Source organism: Eschrichtius robustus, chromosome 16 (genome assembly GCF_028021215.1).
Source record: "Eschrichtius robustus isolate mEscRob2 chromosome 16, mEscRob2.pri, whole genome shotgun sequence".
In the NCBI taxonomy this organism is placed as follows: Eukaryota; Metazoa; Chordata; class Mammalia; order Artiodactyla; family Eschrichtiidae; genus Eschrichtius; species Eschrichtius robustus.
The window spans coordinates 55034822-55058629 of NC_090839.1; the positions used below are offsets into that span (position 1 = coordinate 55034822).

A 23808-nucleotide genomic window follows, 5' to 3' on the forward strand; every position below is an offset into this window, starting at 1 on the left:
GGAGGCGGGTTACATGTTATCAGTAAGGCGGCCTGACAGAGCCATGAAGCCAACTTCCTGGCGCAGTCACAGCTGGAATCCTAGGGCTCGTCCACACTGGGCTCTGGCGGGTTTAATTAGGGACTGAGATAGCAGTGTCGTCCCTGGATAGTCGGTTTGGCATAAGCACCGACACCCTGAGGACTCAACCCCCCACCCTCTTTCCCTCACAAAAGAAGGAAGCCAGGCAAGAGAGCAGAGGCCTCGGGCAGGGGAGTGAAAGGGCCAATTTAATGAGAAACTATGAACTGAGACCAGCCACGATTCACAGTGACAGGAGGCCATGCAGTGGCAGTGCGAGACCAGGAGAGGGGCGGCAGCAGGATACAGCGGTCCACGTGAGCAAGTTCACAGACAAACCATTCAGGAAATAGACAGTGTGGGCTCAGGCCCAGGGCAGGGCTGGTATCCACCAGGGCACTTCGGCCACTTGCGGCTGCTCCTTTCTCGTCCCCAGCCAGGGCAAAGGGTGCAGCGCTTACTGGGAAGAGGATCCGTGGAGAGTGCACTGCAGATCTGAGTGTGCCTGCAAGGAGGCCCCTCCTCTCTGTCACTCTAGTCCCAGCTGGGACACACCCCACAGAGGTTGTGCCCACATGCAGCAAGGACACGGTATAGACAGATGGGCTAGGCTCCTGGGCATTCCTTCTGGCCCTAGCAAAGACCGGGGTTCACAGAGGTGTGGCTGGAAAGGGAGCTGGGCAGGGGCCAGAGGAGAGTCCCTTCTTGGCAAGCTAGGGCCCAATCTCTTACTCCATGGCCTGCAGGTGTGCCAACGTCCACATTACCCCAGGTGGCTTCTGGGCACTGTTAAGAGTTCCTGAGTTCTGAGGGCCAGAGTCATTCCTTCTGACCATCATACCTGCCTCTAGCACTCCAGAAACAAACTCAGGCCTGCCTGGGTCCATCCCCCACTCTCAGCCCAGCAGATCAGAAATGACTGTGGCTACAGGCTAGGCCCCACTGCAGGCCCCAGGTCTGGGGAACCAGCCACTGCTCTGGCTGCTTTTGGTCCCAGGAAGACCCAGGACCGAACCTGTACCTGGTTCAGAAATGGAGGAAGAGACCCCAGCAGGGAGACCATGTGAGATCATTCCCTGCTTATCTTTCTGATCACAAACACCAAGCAAACCAGCAGCACACAAGCTCAGTGCCATCCCCCTGCCACTTGCTGACCCTTGGCCTAAAATCCAACAATTTTTGCCAAAAGAGTCAGATGCTCAGGGAAGGGCAAGGCGAAGAGGACAAGACTTCCAGGGGACGGACTGGTGGAACGGCTTCCACCCCCAAGTGGGAGCGGGGAAGCGAGCCACTGAGCGCGGGGAGCAAAGCACAGGGGGCCAGACTGACAGTGGGGAGTCCAGTCCAGGCTCCGTTAGCAGAGGCGCTTGTACGTGTAGATGTAGGCTTTGCAGCTGGGGCACGTGTGCGTCACATCCTTGAAGTCGTTGATGAGGCAGGGGATCAAGCAGCAGCCCAGGTCACACCTGAATCGGAGATGGGGAGAGACAGGGAGGCCTGAAGAAAAGGCGCCGAGGGCCGGGGCCTACTCCAGCGTGGTGGTGGGTGGGCTCAGCCTCCCCACCCAGCAAGCGCCATACCACCTACCCCATGAAGCAGCAGAAGAAGCCCAGCACGAAGTTCATCAGGCCAATCTCGTAGGAGATCTTGGTGGTGATGGCCTGCTGGCAGTGGGGACACACCGTCTGCACGGGTGCACCCTCAAAGATCTCTCCCTGCAGCACTGTCACTGTGGTGGCAGCCCCTGAAGGGACCAGGACCGTGGCCGTATGGCCCCCAGGGCCAGGGTAAGGCCCTGGCGGGTAGGGCCCTGGTGGGTAGTAGCCCATGGGTGGATGGGGGCCTGGAGGAGGGTAGAAACCTGGAATGACACGGAAGATGGAGCAAAGACAGATCACTGCCTTGCCACCTGCCCCACGTGAGAGGTGAGCAGAAAGCCCTGAGGCCCTCAGCACCCAAGGACATAGGGTGAAGCCTTGGGGACCAGGCCCTGGGCCAAAGTAACCATCCACATTCTCCCAGCCTTTCCTGGTCCCTGTCCCATGGGGACCAAGACAGAGAAGCTACTTGGCCCAGCCAGATAGGGCAGAGAGCTGGGAACAAGGTCTAACCTCTCCTCTCCTCGGTCTTATTAGCTTGATGCGTTGAGCTCCCTTGCCTCTGACACACAGGGGACTGAACTGTGCTCAAGGACCTTGACCACAGGAGGGAAAGCCTTGTCTCTCACCAGCCTCTCCTCCCCACCAGCATCAGGTATTGCACTGTGGTGCCAGGGGCCAGCCCACCTGACCAGGGCCCTTCTCCAGCCAGTGTAGTCTCTCTCAAGAGCTGCTGGGTAAGCAGGATCCCAGGCCTCCACCATGGACTCAGGTTCCTGGCAGCACCTCCAGGAACCAGCCCTCCCCTGGCAGGGCCCGGGACACCTCTGGCTCACAGAACCTGTACCGTGTTCTAGGGCACCTTCCCATGTCCACGGTCCAGACTCACTGTCGGCCCCCCGCCCTTATATTAAACACCCACACAGACTACCTGCCCACAGCAAAGGCTGGCTGGCAACCCAGGTGACATGCTGGGTGCTGGGCTAAGCGGATTCCTTTCCAGCTTACCTGGAGGCATGTAGGTGCTGTCTGCATTCACATGTGGGGGGATGAAGCCAGGCTGGGGCATTGGGTGACCCGGTGGCTCATAGGGTGGGGGACCAATGTCTGCAGGGGGCAGTGACATGCCCGGTGGGGGCTGCATCACAGCTGGGGAGGTGCGGCCTGGACAGAGAGAGACACAAGAGAGGCGGGGAGAGGAAGCTCAGAGGGCTCCAGCCATCGGCAGAGGGCTGCTCCAGGCACCAGCTCCTGGCAGCTGGAAAGGGCAGGGGACAGCAATCAAGCACTGAACCCTACCTGGGGTGGGCGGAGCTCCACTTTTCTCCTCCAGAAGGGGGGCTGTGGGGCCCCCAGGGTAAGGAGGGGGTGGCTCATTCGACATCTTTGCTGCTTCTCCTGGACCCTGGAGGACAAACCAAGATGCAAAGTATGCTCCCAGCCCGCACCCCCCACCCCCCACCGCCAGTCAGGCACTGGTCTGTGATGAGGGGCTGCAGCACAAGGTGTGTGGTCATCCTCAGAGCCACCCCTGCTGAGCCCAAGCACACAGGGCCTCCTGTGGCTCCTCCTGCAGGTTTCCCCTGCCCTCGGGGCTCAGGTCACCTTTCACTCCCCTCCCCATAAATCTCCACGCTTGTGATGGGCTGGGACCAATTCCTTTGAGAGAGCAGACTGGGCTCCCTGTAGGCCCTGGAGATGCCCCACCATTGCTGAGGTAACCCAGCCCAGAGCCACCATCCTCCAACCTCCAGAAACTACCAGCTTCAGGGGTCACCCACACTTCCTTTGTGAAAGCCAGAGGGTGGGGTGGCCCTGGGAAGGGGACAGAACCCAGCAGCTCGGGAACCTAATCTAGGGCTTCTCACAGGGCAGTCTGGTCACTGGTCCTCTCCTCCCCTCCAACTTAGGGAGCACCAGGCTGGCCTCCACGCCAGGGCACTGTGGCCTGCTTGTGGGAGGGGGTCTGGGAGAGTTTTTACCTCCAATCCCAGGTACTCAGAGGAGACAGGCAGGTGAGGCTCCTTCTACTGCCGGCCTGGGCGGACACACAGGGTTCTGGGGAGCTGTTTCAGGGGGAGAACAGGTAGCGCCCTCAGCAGCGGGGCAGGGCTGCTCTGGGCACCTGGCCCCACGCAGCCACACTCCTTCGGTACTGTATGTCTGGTGTCTCCCCCGCTGCCCAGCTCAGCGCCATCCTGTGTCCCTACCCACTCCTCAGCCCCCCCCTCTTCCCTTCCCCACAGCTGCTGTCTCCCCAGGGCCACGGCCAGTCCTCTGTGCACTCCCCACCAGGCCCAGAGCAGCCCCCCCACGTCCACATGCCCTGTGGGAAGGAGTCAGAACCAAGGGCTTCTCCCCACGGCAGCAGCGCTGTTTTGGTCGGGGAGTGGATGGGGCGAGAAGGAAGGAGGTAGCGTTGGTCATTTCCTTCACAAGGTCCGCTGAGCACCTGCTGCCGGGTACTGGGGGAGAAGCGGGGGAAGCAGGCCATCTTCCCGCCCCTGGGTCTGCATTCTGTGTCCTTTAGTAAGACACTTCCTTCACTCTATTCAGCAGCATAAAAGGCTAAAAATTAGTAACATTTTAAAGTGAGACTCATTTTTTTAAACTGATATAATATGAACTAGAAAAAAAAGCTAAACAGTATAAAAAATATATACAGTGAAAGCAAATCTCCTAGTGTAGCTCCCTCCTAGAGCCCAACAGTGTTAAGTTCAGAACGATGTGGGGATGGAGGGCCCCAAACAATCCTGCCAGGGGAGAGGGAGCCTGGAGTCAGTAAGTTTAAATATTAAATTTAAATCAGTGGCAGGGCCAGAGGAACTGAGTCCAAGCAACAAAAGTGAAAAAAGATACAATCGATTTCATCATAATTTAAAACTTGTGCTTCTAAGGATACCATCAAGAAAGTGGGAAGACAACCCACACAGTGGAGTAAAATTTTTACAAATCATGTATCTTATCAGGGACCTGTACAATTTAGAATATATAAAGAACTCTTCTAATTCATTAACAAAAAAGATAACCCAATTTTTTTAAATGGGCAAAAGGATCTGAACATACATTTCTCCAAAGATAAACAAATGCCCAATAAGCACATGAAAAGAACCTGAACATTGTTAGCCAAAAGGAAAATGCAAATCAAAACTACAAGGTACCATTTCCTACCCACTAGGATGGTTAAAATGAAAAGGACAATAATAACAAATATCGTGTAGAGAAACTGGAACCCCCCACACTGCTGGTGTAGCCGCTCTGGGAAACAGTCTGGCAGTTCTTCAAAAGGTTAAAATAGAGTTACCACATGACCCAGCAATTTTGCTCCTAGGTATATACCCAAAAGAATTGAAAACTCATGTCCGTACAAAAACTCGTACAAGAATGTTCATAGCAGAATTATTCATAATAGCTAAAAAGTGTAAACAACTCAAGTGTCCATCAACTGATAAATGGATAAACAAACTGGAGATATATATATATTTCCATACAGTGGAATATTATTCAGCCATGAAAAGGGATGAAGTACTGACACAGCTACAACCTGGATGACCCTTGAAAACATTATGCTCAGTGAAAGAAGCCAGACACAAAGGACCACATATTATATGATTCCATATATGAAACGTCTGGAACAGGTAAATCCATAGGGGCAGAAAGCAGATTCGTGGTTTCCAGGGGTTTGGGGGGCTGGCCATAGAACGGCAATTACGGAGTTCCTTTAGGGATGATGAAAATGTTGTAAAACTGACTAATGATGGTTGCACAATTCTGTGAATATACTAAAAACCACTGAATTGCACACAATTATTTAAAATATTTTAATTTTTTGGCCATGCCCTGCGGCATGCGGAATCTTAGCTCCCTGACCAGGGATTGAACCTGTGCCCCCTGCATTGGAAGCACGGAGTCTTAACCACTGGACCGCCAGGGAGGTCCCTGAATTGCACACTTTAAATGGGGAAATCGTATGGTATGTGGATAATTGTATATCAATAAAACCTATTAAACTGAAAGAAAACAAAATTGCCCAACCTTATCACCCTAATGCAGCCAGTCTCTGCATGTCCCTGCCAGTCTGCATGTATAGGCACCTATATTTTTATATAGTTGCCATTGTGACAAAGTTTTAAATCCTTTTAACATTGTGTCACATATATTTCCTCCATCTTGCAAGACTCCATGACCATAGATTTTAATATTTCCAAAAATGGGCCCATCACTGTTTACATGACCAATCCCTATTAAAGCATTTAGAATGCTCCTTATTTCATAAAAAACTGGAACACCTTTGGCTAATGTTCTTTCCCTTTCTTGGATTATTTCCTTGGGCTAAACCTGTCAGAAGTGAGATTATTAGGTCAAAGGGTATGGGCATTTTATGCCTTCTGTGAAGGATGATGCTGATTTACAGTGCAAACTCTGAATACTACTGTTATGATTTGTAATGTTAAGATGACACTTGGTTATGTTTACTTCTTTGATCACTAAGAGTGAGGACATCTTCCCAAGTGCTTATCAATTATATGCCAGCTCTTGTGAGTTGCTGCTTATAATTATCCTTTGAAGACATGGGGGCCAAGGAAAGACAGGACCTGTCTGAGGTCCCATGGCTTATTAGAGGCTGAGCCAAGCCTAAGACCCTGGCGTGACTCTTCCACCCCCACCTGCAGGTGACTCCTCATAGCACGGGGTCAAGAACAGTAAACAGCAGAGCCTCTAGAGGACGTCACAGAAGGTCCCTTTCCAGGGGCACTGGCTGTGCATGCTGGGCCTGAGGACCCTTGCTCAGGCCACTGCCAGCGGCCACAGCCACCCCGATGGGAGAAAAAGGCAGCTTTCCTTAAGGAGCTTGACTCGAGTCTGCAGAAAACTCTAATATGCTGAGTCTGTTAGAACCCAGGCTGGCACCTGCTGCACACTGCCATGCTCCGCCCATCAGGGATGCCTCTGGGGGTGGCTCACCAGGAAACTGGCGGGTCCTGGGTCGCTGAGCAGGCCGGGAAGAGCTGCACTGTGCTTGGCAAGGCGCTTGAGCACCTTTGGGTTTAAGAGGGAGGAACTAGCCCCTCCATGTCTGGGGAGCAGGCACACACATACACTTCTGAGGATGTAGGCATGGCCTGCCTTGTCACCAAAATCTCTGGATCTAATTCCGTCATCTCCTAGAGTGCAAGAATTCACTCTGGAATCCCACCATCATAATGATGGCATAAGCCCTGCACACAGGGCAGAGGCCTCCCCTGGTATCCAGCAGAACCTAGAGCAGGCACTGCTGCAGGACACTCATTCCACTCCAGGCCCTGACTGCACCATGGCCCAGCTGCTCCTGTCTCCTCCCCTCCCCTCCACACCCACACCCACACCCACACTGCAGCTGCCTTCCTGAACTGTGGGAGAGACTGGGGGGCAGGGCCCTCCAATACGAAAGAGAGGTTTCTGAAAAATGGCTCACGAAGATTTCAGGAATTCAAACCCCAGTTCCCCTAGTGCCTCCCAATATAAAATCAAATGTGTGTGTTCCCACAAAACTGCATTGTCTCTAAGGTGTAATCAAAAACCTCAAGAATGCAATAATATTAAAAAAAAAAAAAGGCACGTGTCCAAAAGCAAAACAGTTTTCCAATAAAAACGCACACTGGGGCTTCCCTGGTGGCACAGTGGTTGAGAATCTGCCTGCCAATGCAGGGGGCACGGGTTCGAGCCCTGGTCTGGGAGGATCCCACATGCCGCGGAGCGACTAGGCCCGTGAGCCACAATTACTGAGCCTGCACGTCTGGAGCCTGTGCTCCGCAACAAGAGAGGCCGTGATAGTGAGAGGCCCACGCACCGCGATGAAGAGTGGCCCCTGCTTGCCGCAACTAGAGAAAGCCCTCGCACAGAAATGAAGATCCAACACAGCCATAAATAAATAAATAAATAAATAAATAAATAAATAAATAAAATTTAAATTAATTAATTAATTAAAAAAAAAAAACAGCAATGCACACTGCTCAAGTTAAGCTACAAGTGCAAGCGTGGAATCTGAGATCACAGCCCAGGCAACTTCACTGTTGGGCAGGTGCTGGAGCGTCTGTTAAAAGAGGCTCAGGAAAGGCCACAAGTTCCCAACAGAGGAGAGGGAGGCCCATGGTCCTGGGAGCTCAATGAAGCCAACTTGCAGCCCCTGAAACCCGAGACAGGCCTCTCAGCCTTCTGTTTAGATATTGTAGCTACAGACTGTGAAGAAACAGAGTTGTCTGAGAGCCATCATGAGTCTATCATAAACCAAACAGGAGCTCCCGGGGGGCCCAGAGGATGTTACACAGCACACCTCTTTATGCCCTCTGGACTTGGTGGATGCAGAGGTATTACCCAGTCATAGTACTGATAAAATACAAATTCTCTGAGAAGAGAGCTAGCGATCCAGCTGACCGCTCAGCAGCTGGCCAGCCAAGGTGCTGACCCCAGCAGCACGTGGGTGTAAGGTGCAGAGCAGGGCGCCCAGGACCTGGGAGCTGACTCGACTCTGCCACAGGCTTCATGGATTTCCTCTTTAAGGAGCCTTAAATTCCTGCTTACCTGATTTCAGGCAGTTTTGGGGATGCTGGGGAATTTCCACTTCACCCTGGATGAAAGTGAAGTGCCGCTGCCCCAGCCCTGACGGCTCCTACTTTAGAAGCCACTGGCCTTGGGAGACAGAGCACTTTCGAAAAGCTGAAGTCTGGGCTGGAACTAAGCAGGAGCTGGAAATGTGTGCAGGGCAGAGGCTGGATTCCTGGGGCACCTGTCACGGGACCCCGAAGATGAAACTGACAAAGGAGATCAGTGTCCCCTCCACTGCATTTTCAGGTTGAGGCCTAGCCTGAAAGGAATGTCCTGACTATGGCCAGGGCGGGGAGGCAGCGTGGGGCGCGTGGCTGGCAAGCTGAGAGGCGCTGTTAGCCCACAGCTTCCTCAGGAGCCGAGGACAGACCAAGGGACAAGAGGGTGTCCAGAAGCTCTGGGACCATCATCCCCTACATGGGAGAGAGGAGAGGGAGGGCCTGCACCCTGTTCCACCAGGGGATGGAATGGGGCCACTTAAAAGCTGCATCTGGCCTCTGCCCCCACAACCAGCACAGCCTAGCACCTCACCCCCTGTGCTCTTATGTAGGAGGGAATTATTCCGGTCACCCTAAAGTGAGATGAAGCCTGTCTCCACGTCTGTCTGTCTGTCTTTGGACCCACTCCCTGCTGCAATCTCATCTCACCTTCCCCAGAGCAGCAGGCACTGGGGCCTCTGGGGTAGGACACAGGGCCGGGCACTTTCTGCAAAGCCAGGTCTCCCCATGTTCCCGAGTGGAGTTAAAAGCACAAGACCTCCCGGCCCTGGGAAACGGCTCTGGCGTTCTGCTCTGCTCCCAGCTACTCACTGTGCCCTGTGGAGAGCGCTGCTGTTGACCCAGGGCCAGAGCCCGGCCAACTGGCAGCAGCCTGAGGTGGCCCAGGTGGCTCCCCGTGGGAGCTGGGAGGGCCTGGGACCAGGCCAGCAGGATACACCCCTCACTGGCTCAGCCGCTGCTGCAAACTCCATTCTGTAGTCTAAGCTGTCCTGCACACCACCATGGGGGTGCCAACCCTGCGCCCGGTCCCCCCACCCCAGACAGTCTCTGCTGAGGAAACACACCCACACTGCCTTCTGGAGGAGGACTGGGAGGGCAGGGAGGGCAGTTTGAAGCTGAGACGCATCTGTACATGAGTGCAGGTTCCTGGAGGACTGAGGACAGATGTGGGGGATGAGACAGAGATGAAAGGAGAGGACGCACCCAGAAGGAGGACTTTCTGACATCAGTTTTCCCCCAGGGTCTGCTAGAGCAGCGGTTCTCAAACTTTTTGGTCTCAGAACCCCTTTACACTCAATTATTGAGGACTCCAAAAAGATTGTTTTTGTGAGTTATATCTATCAATACTTACCTTACTAGAAATAAAAAATAAGGAATTGTTAGAAGTATTTATTCATTAAAAAGATTAACTCATTACATGTTAACATAAATAAAATTTTTAAATAACTACTTTCCAAAACAAATTTAATAAGAAGATGGCCATTGTTTTACATTTTTGCAAACCCTTTAAAAGTCTGGCTTATCGTTAAAAAGTCTACAAATAACAAATGCTGGAGAGGGTGTGGAGAAAAGGGAGCCCTCCTACACTGCTGGTGGGAATGTAAATTGGTGCAGCCACTATGAAGAATAATACGGAGGTTCCTCAAAAAACAAAAAATAGAGCTGCCATATGATCCAGCAATCCCATTCCTGGGTATATATCTGGACAAAACTATAATTCAAAACAATACATGCACACCTATGTTCATAGCACTATTCACAACAGCCAAGAGACATGGAAACAACCTAAATGTCCATCAACAGATGAATGGATAAAGAAGATGTGGTACATATACACAATGGAATATTACTCAGCCATAAAAAAGAATGAGGGACTTCCCTGGTGGCACAGTGGTTAAGAACCCGCCTGCCAATGCAGGGGACACGGGTTTGAGCCCTGGTCCGGGAAGATCCCACATGCCACGGAGCAACTAAGCCCGTGTGCCACAACTACTGAGCCTGTGCTCTAGAGCCTGCAAGCCACAACTACTGAGCCCACGTGCCACACTACTGAAGCCTGCACACCTAGAGCCTGTGCTCCGCAAGAAGAGAAGCCACCACGATGAGAAGCCTGCGCACCGCAATGAAGAGTAGCCCCCACTCGCCACAACTAGAGATAAAGCCCGTGCACAGCAACGAAGCCCCAATGCAGCCAAAAATAAATTAATTAATTTAAAAAAAAGAAGAATGAAATAATGCCATTTGCAGCAACGTGGAGGGACCTAGAGATTATCATACTAAGTCAAATAGAAAGACAAACACTATATGATATCAATTATATGTGGAACCTAAAATATGACACAAATGAACTTACCTATGAAACAGACTCATAGACATGAGAACACTTGTGGTTGCCAAGAGGGGTGGGGGTGGGGGAGGGAAGGACTGGGAGTTTGGGATTAGCAGATGCAAACTATCATATAAAGGGTGGATCAACAACAAGGTCCTGCTGTATAGCACGGGGAACTGTATTCAATATCCTGTCATAAACCATAATAGAAAAGAATATGAAAAAGAATGAATATATATGTATAGCAGAAATTAACACAACATTGTAAATCAACTATACTTCAATAAAATAAAAAAGTCGGGCTTAAGAGAAGGCAGCTGGATGCTCATATCTGCTTCTCCATCCAATCTGTTGTGATGTTTTGGTTGAAGTATGAGAAAATCCAGCCTCCCACAGTAAGTAGCTGGAAAAGGAAGAGGTATCTGAATAGTCTTCTCAGGTAATTGTGGATATTCTTCAACACTACACCCAAACCTGACAGGTGGCAGTAGCTTCTTAAAGGTTAGTTGCAATATGGAATCTGAATCTTTAACAACAAATTTTTCCTATTACATTGAAAATCATTGGGCCACCTTGTATTTGGAATGGATCTTTTACACATGCCCCGTTTTATAACAGCATGCATGGGTCATTTGGAAAATAATGGTCCATGATTATGAGCCCTGATGATGTAGATCTAGCAATGTTAACACATCTCATTATGAGATATGCCTCCCTCAAAAAAATCACATTGTTAGTATCACCACCAATCCCATCAGAAAAGTCTTTAACTACTGGGAAGCTGTCAAGCTCACTGTGGCAGATACAAGTTTTCCAAAATTCTGACATTTTCACTTGAAAGCTCAAATTTTATCATTGGAAACAGTAACAAATTTATCATTGGCAACTTATACAAAAACAAAAGGTCAGTTGTTTCCCTTGAATTAGCAGGCTCACTTTGTTCATTTTCAAGAAAATGTCTGCTAAATCCCCAAGTCTGAATAACCATAGTCTGTGTGTCAGTTGTTTTAAATAAATATGGAGCTCCATGAAAACGCTAGTTCGGCTCACAGCTCAAACAGCTGCACACATGCTTCCCCTTGAGGTCTCCAGCATGCTTCATGTGCGTCCTTTCATTAAAACATTAAAAAAATGTGTACTCAAGGGTCCAGATAATAAACTCAATAATTTTTACTGCTTTTTCTTAAATGAAACTGGCGTGAACACAACCACAACAATGACTAGCACAGCTGGGTGCCACGCCTTGAGCAGAGCTAAGTCCCGCTACTCTTGCACCGCCAATGCTAATGCCAACACAACGAAAAAGGCAATATAACCAATAACGTCTTGGTGTCCTTATAAACAGAGTTCTGACCTTCCGCCCCAGAAGGTCTCAGGAAGCCTCCAGGAGACTGCACGTCACCTCTCGAGAGCTGCCGGGCTAGAGGAACCCCCAAGCCGGTAAGAGGGTACCTGCAGGCAGAGCAGGGTCAGGGCCAGAGGGACCGAGAGTCCCAGGACTGAGAGTGGACTGTGCCGGTGAGTCTCCGAGCTGGCTGTTTGTCACACCGAGGCCCCACCCCAGGGACATGCTTGCTGCAACGTGCAAGGCTTTAAGGAGGCATCAGACTAGTTCAGACTCAACTCCACCACTTTCCAGCTGTGTGACCTCACTGAGCCTCAGTTTCTTGGTTTGTAAATGGGGATAATCATGCCTACCTCTCAGGGTTGGAGCAAGTTTTATAATAAACAGCGTAAGCAAAACACCCAGAGCAGTAGCTTGAGGCCGAGCACACAAGAACACTGAATAAATGGCACCTGCTATTGTGGTCAATTATTGTGAACAACTTCCAACGGGAAGGAAAACAAAACAGGCACTGATGCCTCTGCTATGGCAGCTTCTGCTCCCATAGGAGCGGGGATCCTGGTGTGCATTCCCCCAGGATCCTGGGGTACTCGTAATCAAGCCCAGCCTGAGCGGCTCAGCCCGGAAGAGGTCACTGCGGCACGGCCAAGTGGCGGCCAACTGCTCTGTGAGCCCCTAAGACAACTTCTGGAAAGGAAGAGATACTAGCAATCATTCTAAAGGGCCATCGCTCCTTCCAGGCAACTGCCCTGGAGCTCCATGGGCTACAATGCCCCGGGAAGGGCACTCTGCCCAGACACTGGCATCCACCCGAGACCCTAGTGGCAGCAGCTGCAGGGCCGAGTTTCCCAGAGCTGGGCTGGCCTGCCCACTGCCTCCTGCCAGAGGAACTCACCCCCCACCCTCCGGCAGCCATGGCACCAGGATGCCAGCTGGCCTCAGAGGGGCTCCTCTGTCCCCAGGAGGCAGGTTCCAGGCGTCTGGCCAGAGGGGCTTTGGGCTTTGCCAGGGAAACTGAAAGGCAGCTTTTCGTCTTGCCCACAGCCTCACATCTGCTGAACCAAGGAGGCACCCACTGCTCCGCAAAGGGTGGAGGCCCGGGGTGAAAGCCAAGTGCCCTGGGGGGGTCCCCTGGGCCCACCCAGAGGATGGGGGATGGGGAGCACACTCAGCCCCTGCTGAGCAAGGGGGCCTGGCCCACATCGTCCACAGCCCGCCTGCCCACTGTAGAGGCTGCGTGGACCATGAAGGACCAGGCAGTGTGAGGTGTCCCTGTGGCTGGGGGCTTATTCACCAGGGATGGCCGCTGACTCCCTGGGCGACGCCACGTACCGTCCTGTTCTCCCAAGTTCCCAGGGGTGGGCTTAAGGACAGTCTGTTTGGTGGCCACTTAACAGAGGCCCTTGGAGGGGGACGGCACTTCCTCTGGGAATAGCCAACGGTCTGTTGGTGCTGATCATTGTGTAGCACCTACTTTGCGCTGGGCACAGGCTGGGAAGTGTCAGGGAGTGAGTGGCTCGGTCCCTGCCTTCCAGAAGCTCACAACTGAGTGGGGGAGACAGGAGTCAAATACACACCAGAAACACCAAACCTAAGTACACAGTGAAACCAGTGGTGTACAAGAAAGTACACTGTGAAAGTACAGAAAGATCAGACCCTTTCCGGGGGTCAGGGAGCAACTCTCCAAGTAAGCCGGGGGGAGGAGGTGGGGTCAATGAGACTAGCAGGCAAAGGAGAGGATGGGACAGGGGCAGGACAGTGAGTCACAAGGCCTCAGGAAGGAGGCTGCGCCCGGTGTGGGTGGCCAGACAGCAGCCTGGAGCCATCGAGCCTCAGGACTGTTTCAGAGGTACGAGGCGCAGGGGCTGCCCTGCAGCGCACAGACCTCAGACCTGCAGACCACAGACCTCTGTGGGGACAGAGGACCTGGGCCAGTAGGCAGGATAAGGACCTCAGGCCACGCAGCCCACAGCAGCAGCCCAGCCCTTCTCCTCTGAGCAGCCACCCCCCACCGCATGCACCACCCCCTCAACTCAGCCTTCAGGAACAAAGACACTGACTTCCTTTCTAGACCAGCAGTAAAATTTGAAGAGCACCACCGATGGATTGTATGACCCTATATAATCTCTCCACGCCTCGGTTTCCCCACCTGGACCACAGAACTCCATTTTTATTCAGGGCAGCAGTATCTTTGCTAAGATGGTCTCAGCCCTTCTTACAGTCACGTGACCATGTGGCTAAGTTCTGGCCAATGAGTCACAGTAGAGTGACATATGTTCTTGTTGGAAGGTGCTAAAAGGGAGCCACCTCGGCCGGGAGATGGAGCCCATGTCCTCAGGCCCTCCTCCTGCCTGCTGCCAGGAAGATGGATGTGACAGCCCTAGCAGCCATGCTTGACCACAAGGTGACCTTGGGAATGGAAGCCGTGCTAAGGACAACTGAAGGTACCCAGGCCCTGGATGACCATGGAGATACCATTCCAGCACTGAATGGACCACCTCTCTCACCTATCTTGTAGTGAGAAACAAACTAACTTGTTTTAGCTGGGTTACTGTGAGTTTCCTAGTAAATGCAGCCAGACCTCAATATCAAAGAGAAACAGAGAAGCTAGTTTTCCAGTAATTCTCAAATCCAAGGTAGCCAGAATCTACTTGTAATTGGTAAATTTCCAGTTAGTTATTAACAAGGAAGGAAAACAAGTACCATTAAAAATAAATAGTGCTCCTTGGGCCTGAAGGAGCCCATTTGTAAACAAGTGGTCCATCATTGAAAAGCTCCCATTAGGACTTCCCGATGCCTTGGCTTCCTCTAGCTCACACTGCCTTGCCGAGCAGGCCCCTAGGCTGCCAAGTTCAGCCCTGGCGGGACTGGAAATCCTGAATTCAGCCCCTTTTCCATTGTCCTTAAAGATGCAGGCAGGACAAGAGAGACAATCCCTCCCTCAGATAGCATCACTGGTGGCTGCATACCATTTATTTTTACGCTTGAACCTGGGTGTATCTGATGCCTTGGGAATTCTAAACACCTCAAAACAAGCTAAAGACATGGAAAGGACCAGAAAGTAGATTTGGTTCTCCCATCTGTCTGCTCTCCTCCCACCCAGCCCTATACTCTTCTCCCTGATGAGTATCATGGCTCAACGGAGCTGATACATCAGCCTAAGCCAATGGCCCCAAATACCACAGCCTATGCCCTTCCCCGGGGAGGCTTGAGCCCTGATGTCACAGACCAAGCAGGAAGGGCAGACTCCTTGCCTGCTGGTACCCAGGCACTAGGTCCCACCCATCTGGCCACCTAATGTTCCAGAGTCTCAGTTTTCTCATCTGTGAAATGGCAGCAGCCGTCCTTGACCCACCGAGTTGTGATGAGGCATAAATGAGGTCATGGATGAAGAGCACGCAGCTCAGAGCCTGTCACACAGTGTTCAATAAACACAAATCATGGTTTGCATAAATACAAATAGTTGTATTTATGGAGACGCAAGCAGAGTGTGGGAAAAGGAAGTATACAATAAAACAGAAAAGAGAATACATTGGTTGCTCTTAATCAGAAGCAAAATCAAAAGGCAGATAGGACTCAAAGAATGGTTCTAAGCTAGAAAGTAGTAAGACTTCTAGGAGCTGTGATGATGACAATCATAAATGCACAATTTACATCACGCTGAATTCTGGTCAGAGCCATGGCAAACCACTCTGACTCCCCGTGACAGTGGCAAGGGCACCTGGGCCACAGCACAGTGGGTTCATGCAACTTTTCTGGAGGACAATCTCACTCCTGTACATTCTTTTTAACACATTAATTCCATTTTGAGGCATTTGTCCTAGAAATAAACGAACACATGAGCAAAGGTTCACATGTAAAAATGTTTCTATATATCAACGTCTTGATGTTCAACCAAAGGGACTAGTTAGCCATCTGGTTAACCTATACGATGTAACTATATTCACTCCCTCAAAATGATGTGGATCTACCTTTATTGACATAGAAAGATGGACTTGATAGAGCACCACATAGCATGTACAGTGCGATCCCTTCTCAGAGAGACGTGTGTATTTACATGTAGATTATACACCAAATGTTAAGGGTGGTTTTTTTCTGGACAGTGAGATTTTGGATGATTTGTTTGCACACACACACACACACACCCCCCCCACACACACACATACAGAAACTTTTTATTTCTGTGTAGTTTCTAGTTTTTATAGGGTGGGCAGCTCCTTTGGTTGGCTCCTTCCTCAAAATGCTCACTGTAAGTGTGCTATATTTATGTGTATTCCTCCTCAGTCCAGAAAAGGTGTCTCTGACCATAATCTAGTTCTATCTGTAGGGAAAGAAATGCTCCAAGGAGCAAACCCAAGGACTGGGCTGTTCCCCTCTCATGAGTTGGAGTGGTCTTTGCTTCCGTTTTGTAGGAATTTGGTAACACAGGTCAGTTCTCTATACCAAGTCACTTCCCAGTGCTCCAGTAAAATTGAGGGTCTAGACCTGTGAAGCTGGGACATAAAGGCCATCCAAGGTAGTTCTAGCCTCAGAGACCCTGCCTGGAGAGCCAGCAGGAAGTCACCGGCAGAGGAGGCAGGTGAGAAAATTCCAATAGACACATGACAGAACTGAGACTGACAGCATCACAGGGCTTGACCGAGGTCACTAGCTGGAGCTGGCGCTGGGAGCACAGGTCTCCTCCTGCCCTCTGAGCTGCCTCCCAAGCAGGACCAAGCTCAGGAGCTTGGATTCCGCATGTTCTACTGTTGACACAGAAGAAGGAAGTACAGACAGGAGGGGGATGAGGAGCAAAGGGCAGAAAACAGATGCAGCTGCAACCACGAGTGGATAAACAAGTCATCTGCACCTGCTGGACAGGCAGGGCTTGGTAACCAGAAGGCTGACTAATTTTAGAAATGCAATGAATCTAAAGAACCATCGCTTAGGCAATCAAAGTGGAACCCTGAAAAGAAAAAGTCCTTAACTCTGCCTTTGTTGAGCTGACACAAAATGGAAGGCAGCTATGCTCACCACTACACCACCTACACGAGCTGACACAAATGGACAGTCTTTGGATTGACTCTACTTTAACTGGTTATCTGAGATCAAGATACACCATCCTGATCCAGGAAAAAGCTCTAGGGCCTTAAGTGCAGCCAAGCCACATGGCCACTACAAGGTCCCCATCCAGCTGTAAGAGTCTTATTTTGGACACAAAGGCCTACTGGCCTTGCTGGCCCAGGAGAGGAACTCAGCCTGCAGCTGGGCCTTGCCCGAGTCCCCCCATTCCGTTGGGGGTGGGGGAACCTCTGTGCTCCCAAGAGAACGGCTTTGCCTTTCTGCCCTCGTGAGCTCTGAGTCCCAGGGTACTGCTCATTTTCCGTGAGCACAAGGAGGGAGCGCCTCTGCATCATTTAAGTCCCTCCTGTTGCAGGCAGTCTCTCAATTCTTCTACACTAAGCACTGCTGGGTGAAGAACAGCAGCTGCAGCCAGTCCAGTGTGACACGCTTCTAGAGGTCACCTGGATGGAATCAGTGAAAAGAAAGAAGCCCAAAGCCAGCAGACACCTAGCAGACTAGTAATTATTCCTGGGGTAGGACCTCACAGTTGCAATGGTTAGATGTGCCGTAATGTGCCGTAAACACCCTGTGAAAGGGCACACGGTAAGAAGCTGCATACAGAACTGACGAAAAAACTCAAGAACACACAACAGTACAGGGATACTCTCCAGCGGAAACGCCCCTACGTGTAGCAAGGGGCGCTCACACGACTGGCACTGACAATCCAGAGGGGCTAGCATCCAGGACAAGGACACAATGTCCACAAAGGTGAAGGGGAAGAGCCGGAAAAGTGCCCTGGGAAACCTGAGTGGGGAACAAATCTAATCAGCATGTGAAATTACACTCCATGAAACAGTATATGGAAATTGAACTAAATTCATACCACTCTAAATGGACATCTGACCCAAAGAGCTGGCTTGTGCCTTTTGGGACAGAATTATTTTGGATCTTCTCTTTGAGGAAATGAGAGCTCACGCTGTATCTGGGGTTGCCTTATTTTCGGCCATGTGCGTATTTCTCTCTATTACATACATCTAGAGGCCACAAGTGTCTCTAGGGATCACCAAGTCCAAGGTCTAAGCTGACATACGTTTGGTCTTCAGACATTACTAAGCACCCATGAAGGCAGGCCTGGGCGCGGTGCTGCAGATAACAGCGGGCAAGACAGCGGCGCCTGCCCTCCGGCTGCTCCCTGATGGGGAGCCTGGCTCAGCTGCTCAGACAAGAGTCGAGTCTCAAACCAGCGCTCCTTCCCACTGCAGCTGGCTCAGCCCCATCTCTTATCTCACACATTTTCCAAAATGTTGCTCCAAATTTTGCTTAAGCAGAATCTTGAACACCCAACAAAGTGCTACGCATGGTGGAATTCCACTGTGTGAGTGTACATGGATTTCACTGCACCCAGGACAAAAAGAGAAACAAGTGAAGTGAGCTGACCAGTCCCTCCCTTTCTCCTGGAACAGAACGAGGGCTCCTGCGTGCCTCCCCTGGTGCCACCCAAGGCCTCCACAGGGCACCAGGACCGGAGGCCTCTGCCCTGCCGGCTGACTGCAGCCCTGACCCCTGCACGTTCACTAGGGAATTCAACTCTACGCAGATCTGTGTTCCCCGCTCCAGGGAGGATGGAGCACACACAGACCACGGGCCCTACACCTCAAGGCCTTACCAGCCAGTAGAGAGATGGGACAGCTGAAGGGCAGACACATACATGATTTTATTCAACACACAAACAGCCAGCACGCATCTAGGCCCTGAAGATGGGGGAAAAAGCAGTTTTCATGTCACAATCCAGTGGGGGAGGGGCTGTAAAACACAGAAACTGGTAAAATACATTGTATGTCAGCCAGTGAGGCGCACCACAGAGGACAGAGGAGCAGGGAAGCGAGGGCTTCTCTGAGCGGGGAACCTTCAGGCAAAGACAGGACGGAGGTGAGGCGAGAGCCACGAGCCATGTACACGGCCGGGGAAAGGTCCTGGGGAAGTAGTTCCGCGCAGAGGCCTGGAGCATGTCCACACGCCCGTGGCTGGGCAGGCAGCTGGGCAGAGTCAGGGCAGGAGTGAGATGGAGGGCTTCCCGTGCTGTGCCTGGGCACTAACGTGGGTCCCCGAGAGTCCTGAACCCTACAGCGCTTGGCCCCCACCTCCGGCAGGCACAGGTTCTTTTTGGCCAGTGTGACTGGGACCGCAGAGAAATGGGCCCCGGTGTGGCCCCCATACTCCCCAGGCAAAGCAGGTAGACAGGTGACCCGAGCTCGCCTGAGCTTGCCTCCATGGGGACAGAAACTGAGGCCTGCTCCGAGTGCCAGAGCTGAGAAGTGGTCACGTAAGCAACACAAAATTCCTCTAGCTCTGGGATTAGCCAATTTTATTCAGCAGAGCCATCACTACCCAAGTTTGTTTGCTTATTCTTTCTTTCAAGTGACTACCTGTTTGAAAAGACTTAAGATTCCTGACTCTTTAATTCAGCCAACATTTCATAGGCCCCCTATAGAGGCCACTCACCTCCCTGGTCCCTGCCCTCAGGGAGCTGCAGATCCAGCTGGAAAGCCAGCTCACACTTGAAAAAATTTTGCAAAAGATACTCAGCAAAACCCAAATGAGAATACGTGACAGTAGGTGCTCCAGGTGAGAGAGGGGGCGGTCTGTGGGTGGGGGCCCTGGGAAGGCTTCAGGGACCAGGTGGGCCCTAGGTAGGCCCGCAAGGAGGTGGGCAGGGGTTCCAGGACTGGAGCAAGAGTCACTAGGAGCAAGGGGGAAAGAACTGTGATCAAAGGCGCAGCCTCCCCAGGCAGACCGGCAGCTCCCAGAGGGCAGGGGTGGTGTTTGGGGCCAGTCTCTCCACAGCCCCAGGCAGCACATCAAATATCAGCTGACCAGTTGGATGATAACACAGCCTGGCTGATACTCCCAGGCAGGAGCTCTGTCCCCCAGCCCGCAGGCCCTGCTTCAGTTAGCAGTACCCCTGTCCCCAAGATGGACGTCTGAGAGATGTTCCAGAATTGTCTCTGCCCCTTAAACCCTGACCTGTCAGCAAGCCTTGCGAATGCCATGGTTCACAAAGCTCTCAGAGCTCATCTACTGGTCAAGGTTTAAGGTCAAGGTTTACTGGTCAAGGTTTAAGGGGAAAAGTCTGGACTTGGCCGTGTGTTCCAGATCTCTCTACCACACTACACTCCAGCCACCCAAGACTGTAACTCGCCCTTTCCCAAACAAACCAAACCCCGCCCCCACCAAAGAACCTTTCCACCGACCCTTCTTTCAGCCTCCAAACCCTCTTTCCAGAAGATGGAGCCTCTCCTGTAATTCCCTGCGGTGGGGATCCTCTGTCCCTCACTCTTGTCACCCCACTGGAGAACACTGGGACTCTCCCCCTCATTTTCCTGGGACCCAGCTCAGTCCCTGGCACAGGTGTGTTTAATAAGCAGGTCGGTGAGGGAAGGCTTCCCATGCTGTCCCTAACCCACAGCCACTGGGCCAGAGCACAGCCTCAGCCGAGAAGCAGTGTGCTGGCTTCCCGATGAGAGTGCCAAAAATCCAGACAAGAAAAGAAACCCTTTCTTGAGTCACAGTCGAGTCCAGGGAGCAGTTTTCACAAGGGGGCCGGGGAGCCCCCATCTCCCTTCAGACCCTGCTGTCTCAGGAGAGCTGGGTTTGGGGCTCTGCTCTGCCATTATTTGGCAACCCTGAACAAGTCATTTGGTATTCTGGCTGCTTCCTCAGCCGTGAGACTCAGAGGTGCCTGAGCTACATCTGCAGAGCTGACACTGCATGCAATGACAAAACACAGGTGAGAGTTCTGTCCGGTGGGAACAAAGCACATACAAAAGGCACACACTGCAGACAAAACTTCATTCCCTGCTGTTTCCCCAACTTGTAAGACTATTGCTCTTAATGTTAATTAGGACTGTGACAACCGTTTCGCGTCTTCCTGAAGTAATAACAGGTTAGAATTCTCCTCAAACCCCACCCAGGGAGACCCTTCCGCCATTCCCTACCTACTTCCACCTTCCCTGGCCTCTGTTTCTCCTTGAAGGAAAAACAGACACTGAAACAGATCTGAGTTTAGACCGAATCAACACTTACTGAACACGTTATGTATCCAGCACCTTCACAATTTTTACTGGACACCTCCTTGTGGTAAGAATTGATGGCCTGGATCACCCAGTGGACAGACCACGCAGGAGCTCACAGCACCCACAGATCAGGAGTACCAAAAAGGTGATGAGAAATGTTTTCTGGAAAAATGATCCAACATTACCAAAAACACATCACAACCGCTTTCATGGAAAGAATCAGAACGCCACTGGCCTTCCTCACCCTGCACTGCACGGTTTTGTGCTGTCTTCAGTCTCATATTAGGGGACCCTAATCTTCTCAGCGCTTACAGTAGAGACAGGCCTTCATCTGGGTTTGCTCCTCACCTACCACAGACGCAGCAATTGAGGCTCTGGAAGGGCGAATGACTTGTCACACAGCTTGGAAGCGACAAAAAGGCCTCTAGCGTGGTCTGCGTGGCCCTCTCAGGGCGAGAGGCTCTGCCTGCCACAGGTCCCAGGCCAGGTGCCCCCTGTTCCCTGCAGCACTAAGTTGCACTGCAGCCTCTACCACCTCCAAGGGAGATGTGTCTGGGAGAGTCCTGACTATGCAGAGAAGAGAGAACGAAGACCTTTGTGGGATCCTAGAAACCGGCACATTTCCATTCCGTGCACTCCACTTCCAAGTCCCTTTGTGGGGCACAATAAGCCTCATGCCACCACTGCCAGCCTGGCTCTCCTCCTCTCTCCTCCCCACTAAGGGCCGAGCTCCCACTGCATGCTGCCTTCTCACTGGCACAACTGCCTTCCTCCGCCTAAGGGCAGAGACATCAATATAAGATGCCATGACTTGAACTGCCACACTTCCCTGTGTCCTACATGAGTACAAATACGTCCGTGCCCTTTGAATAGTGTTTCTGAAAGTGGAGACGAATTTTCACAGGACCTGTCTCTTCTCTCCCCTTCAGACCACTGAAGAGGGTTAGGGTTGGTGTCTGTGGCTATGGAATAAAGTACCTGGGCCCAAGGGACTCAGAGCTTGTTCACTGGGCTACGGAGCCCTGTGCCCCTAGGGCTTTAGAAAACACACCAAACCAGCAGATTCAAACTGGGAAAGCTTATAGTGTAGAGAGCAGGAATGGCTTGTAAGCTGACGACTTAACGTCAGTTCCTGCCGACGCAATACACGGGGCGACCCGGCCATCGGGACACATCCCATCAGTTCCCCCTCACAACAATTTTGTTCCCTCAAGTATCATTCTATGTCACACAGTCCATGTTTTTGCTCTTAGGGTGATTCTAGAACCATGGCCTGCTGTTTTCAAATCTTTGCAAGAGCACATGTAAAGCTCTTTCTTGGTTCCAGAGGCCCATCCTATAGAAAAACCTCCAGAGTCCTCAGCTCCTCAGGGGCGGGAGGCAGAGAGAACGACTCTCAAATATGCCGTTAGTTAAAAAACAAGAAGAATTCTAAGACTACTTAATTATATGCATGTTTAACTATTTAGGGGGGGACAGACCGATATCTGCAACTTACTTTGACACACATAAAAACAAAAAAATCAGATGGACTGCTGGATGGTTAGATTTGTGATAAAGTACAATAAAATGTTGGACGTTCTAGGTGGCATTCACTGTAGAATTTCTTCAACTTTCCTGTACGTTTGAAACTTTTCATAATTAAACGTTTGGCAGAGGGCAAGGCAGAGCTGGTGTGCCTCTCCCCACCAGACTCTTAGATCAGCCCTGAGGGAAGAAACAAAGAACGGAGGAGCAAGGTCACACTTGCTAGGCACTGCCCTGCCCAGCAGCCCACAGGACACACATGAAACTGGTATAAACCCTATGCTCAAGGTCTTCCATCCTCCTCACACTAAGACCAAGGTTCTCAACCCCAAATGAGCCCGAGAATTATCTGCGGAACTTATTAAGTAAAGTCCTGGGGCACATCTCATAACTGCTACATCTGAACCTCTGGGGGTGGGTCCCCGGAATCGGCCCTTTTAACGAGGGCCCCGATGACTCTGATGCAGAGGATCTTAGGCCCATACTGGAGAAACTTATAGCCTCTTGCTCCTTACCTGACACCTGTTGAGAGAGGCCTCCTGGGAACATTTAGAGGAAAGCAGAAACACGCATACCCTTAAATAAGTCAAGTGCCCAAACCCGGGCTCGCATGACGCCGTGAGTTCAACTACACCAAAGTCCCCGATGGCATGAGGTTGGGCCCAAAGATAGGCCAGGTCACTGTCTCCACCCTCGGCACCGGCGTGTGCGGTCGAGAGCGGGCGCAGAGATTTACAGATGTAGGCAAACCAGGGCGGGCGGGGGAGGGAGAGCCGCGCGGGGCCCGCCTGGCCTGCCAAGGTCACCACGGAGCTCAGCAGAGGCTTCTTTGTCGCCGGGACCCTCCTCCCGACCCCCCCTCCTTGAGGAAACAGCCCCTGCGGAAAACCGGGGATGGTACTTCCCCAACCTTCCCCGCAGAGGATGTGGGAGGCGTGATAGCGGGATCCAAGGAGCGGGCCGGCAGCCCTCGGGGCACCAAGCCCGCCGCCAGCCGAAGCCTGGCTAAGCTGTCACCGCAGCCCCGCGGGTGCCCGGCCAACCCAGCGACGGTACGACGTCAAAACCCCAAGGCCGCTCTGGATCGCATCAGCATCCTGGGAGGAGGCGACCGGCCCGCTGCGCCGCCCCCGGGGTCCCTTTACCTCGAGAGGCCGGAAGCCCAAGGCCGAGAGAACGCCGAGACAGCCCGGGTCCAAGCGCTCGGAGGACAAGACCCTCAGCCCCGCGGGGCTTTGCGCGCACACAC

General features: G+C 51.9%; 1 protein-coding gene across 1 annotated transcript; it reads right to left on the minus strand.

Annotated features, from left to right (window-relative positions):
- Positions 1–248: 248 nt before the first annotated feature.
- Positions 249–23808, minus strand: CDIP1 (cell death inducing p53 target 1). The gene is made up of 6 exons (XM_068524393.1): positions 23705–23808; positions 3641–3724; positions 2958–3063; positions 2667–2822; positions 1648–1921; positions 249–1526 (listed from the first exon to the last, which is right to left on the minus strand). Exons 3-6 carry the CDS (start codon positions 3040–3042, stop codon positions 1415–1417), a joined length of 627 nt encoding a protein of 208 aa, XP_068380494.1. The 5' UTR covers positions 3043–3063; positions 3641–3724; positions 23705–23808; the 3' UTR covers positions 249–1414.

Excerpts from the sequence above, each read along its gene's own strand:
- CDIP1 (XM_068524393.1), bottom strand. The coding sequence starts at position 3,042 with ATGTCGAATGAGCCACCCCCTCCTTACCCTGGGGGCCCCACAGCCCCC. Across the intron at positions 2,823-2,957 it reads TGGAGCTCCGCCCACCCCAG|GCCGCACCTCCCCAGCTGTG; the intron begins GTAGGGTTCAGT and ends CTCTCTGTCCAG. Across the intron at positions 1,527-1,647 it reads TTCTTCTGCTGCTTCATGGG|GTGTGACCTGGGCTGCTGCT; the intron begins GTAGGTGGTATG and ends TCTCCGATTCAG.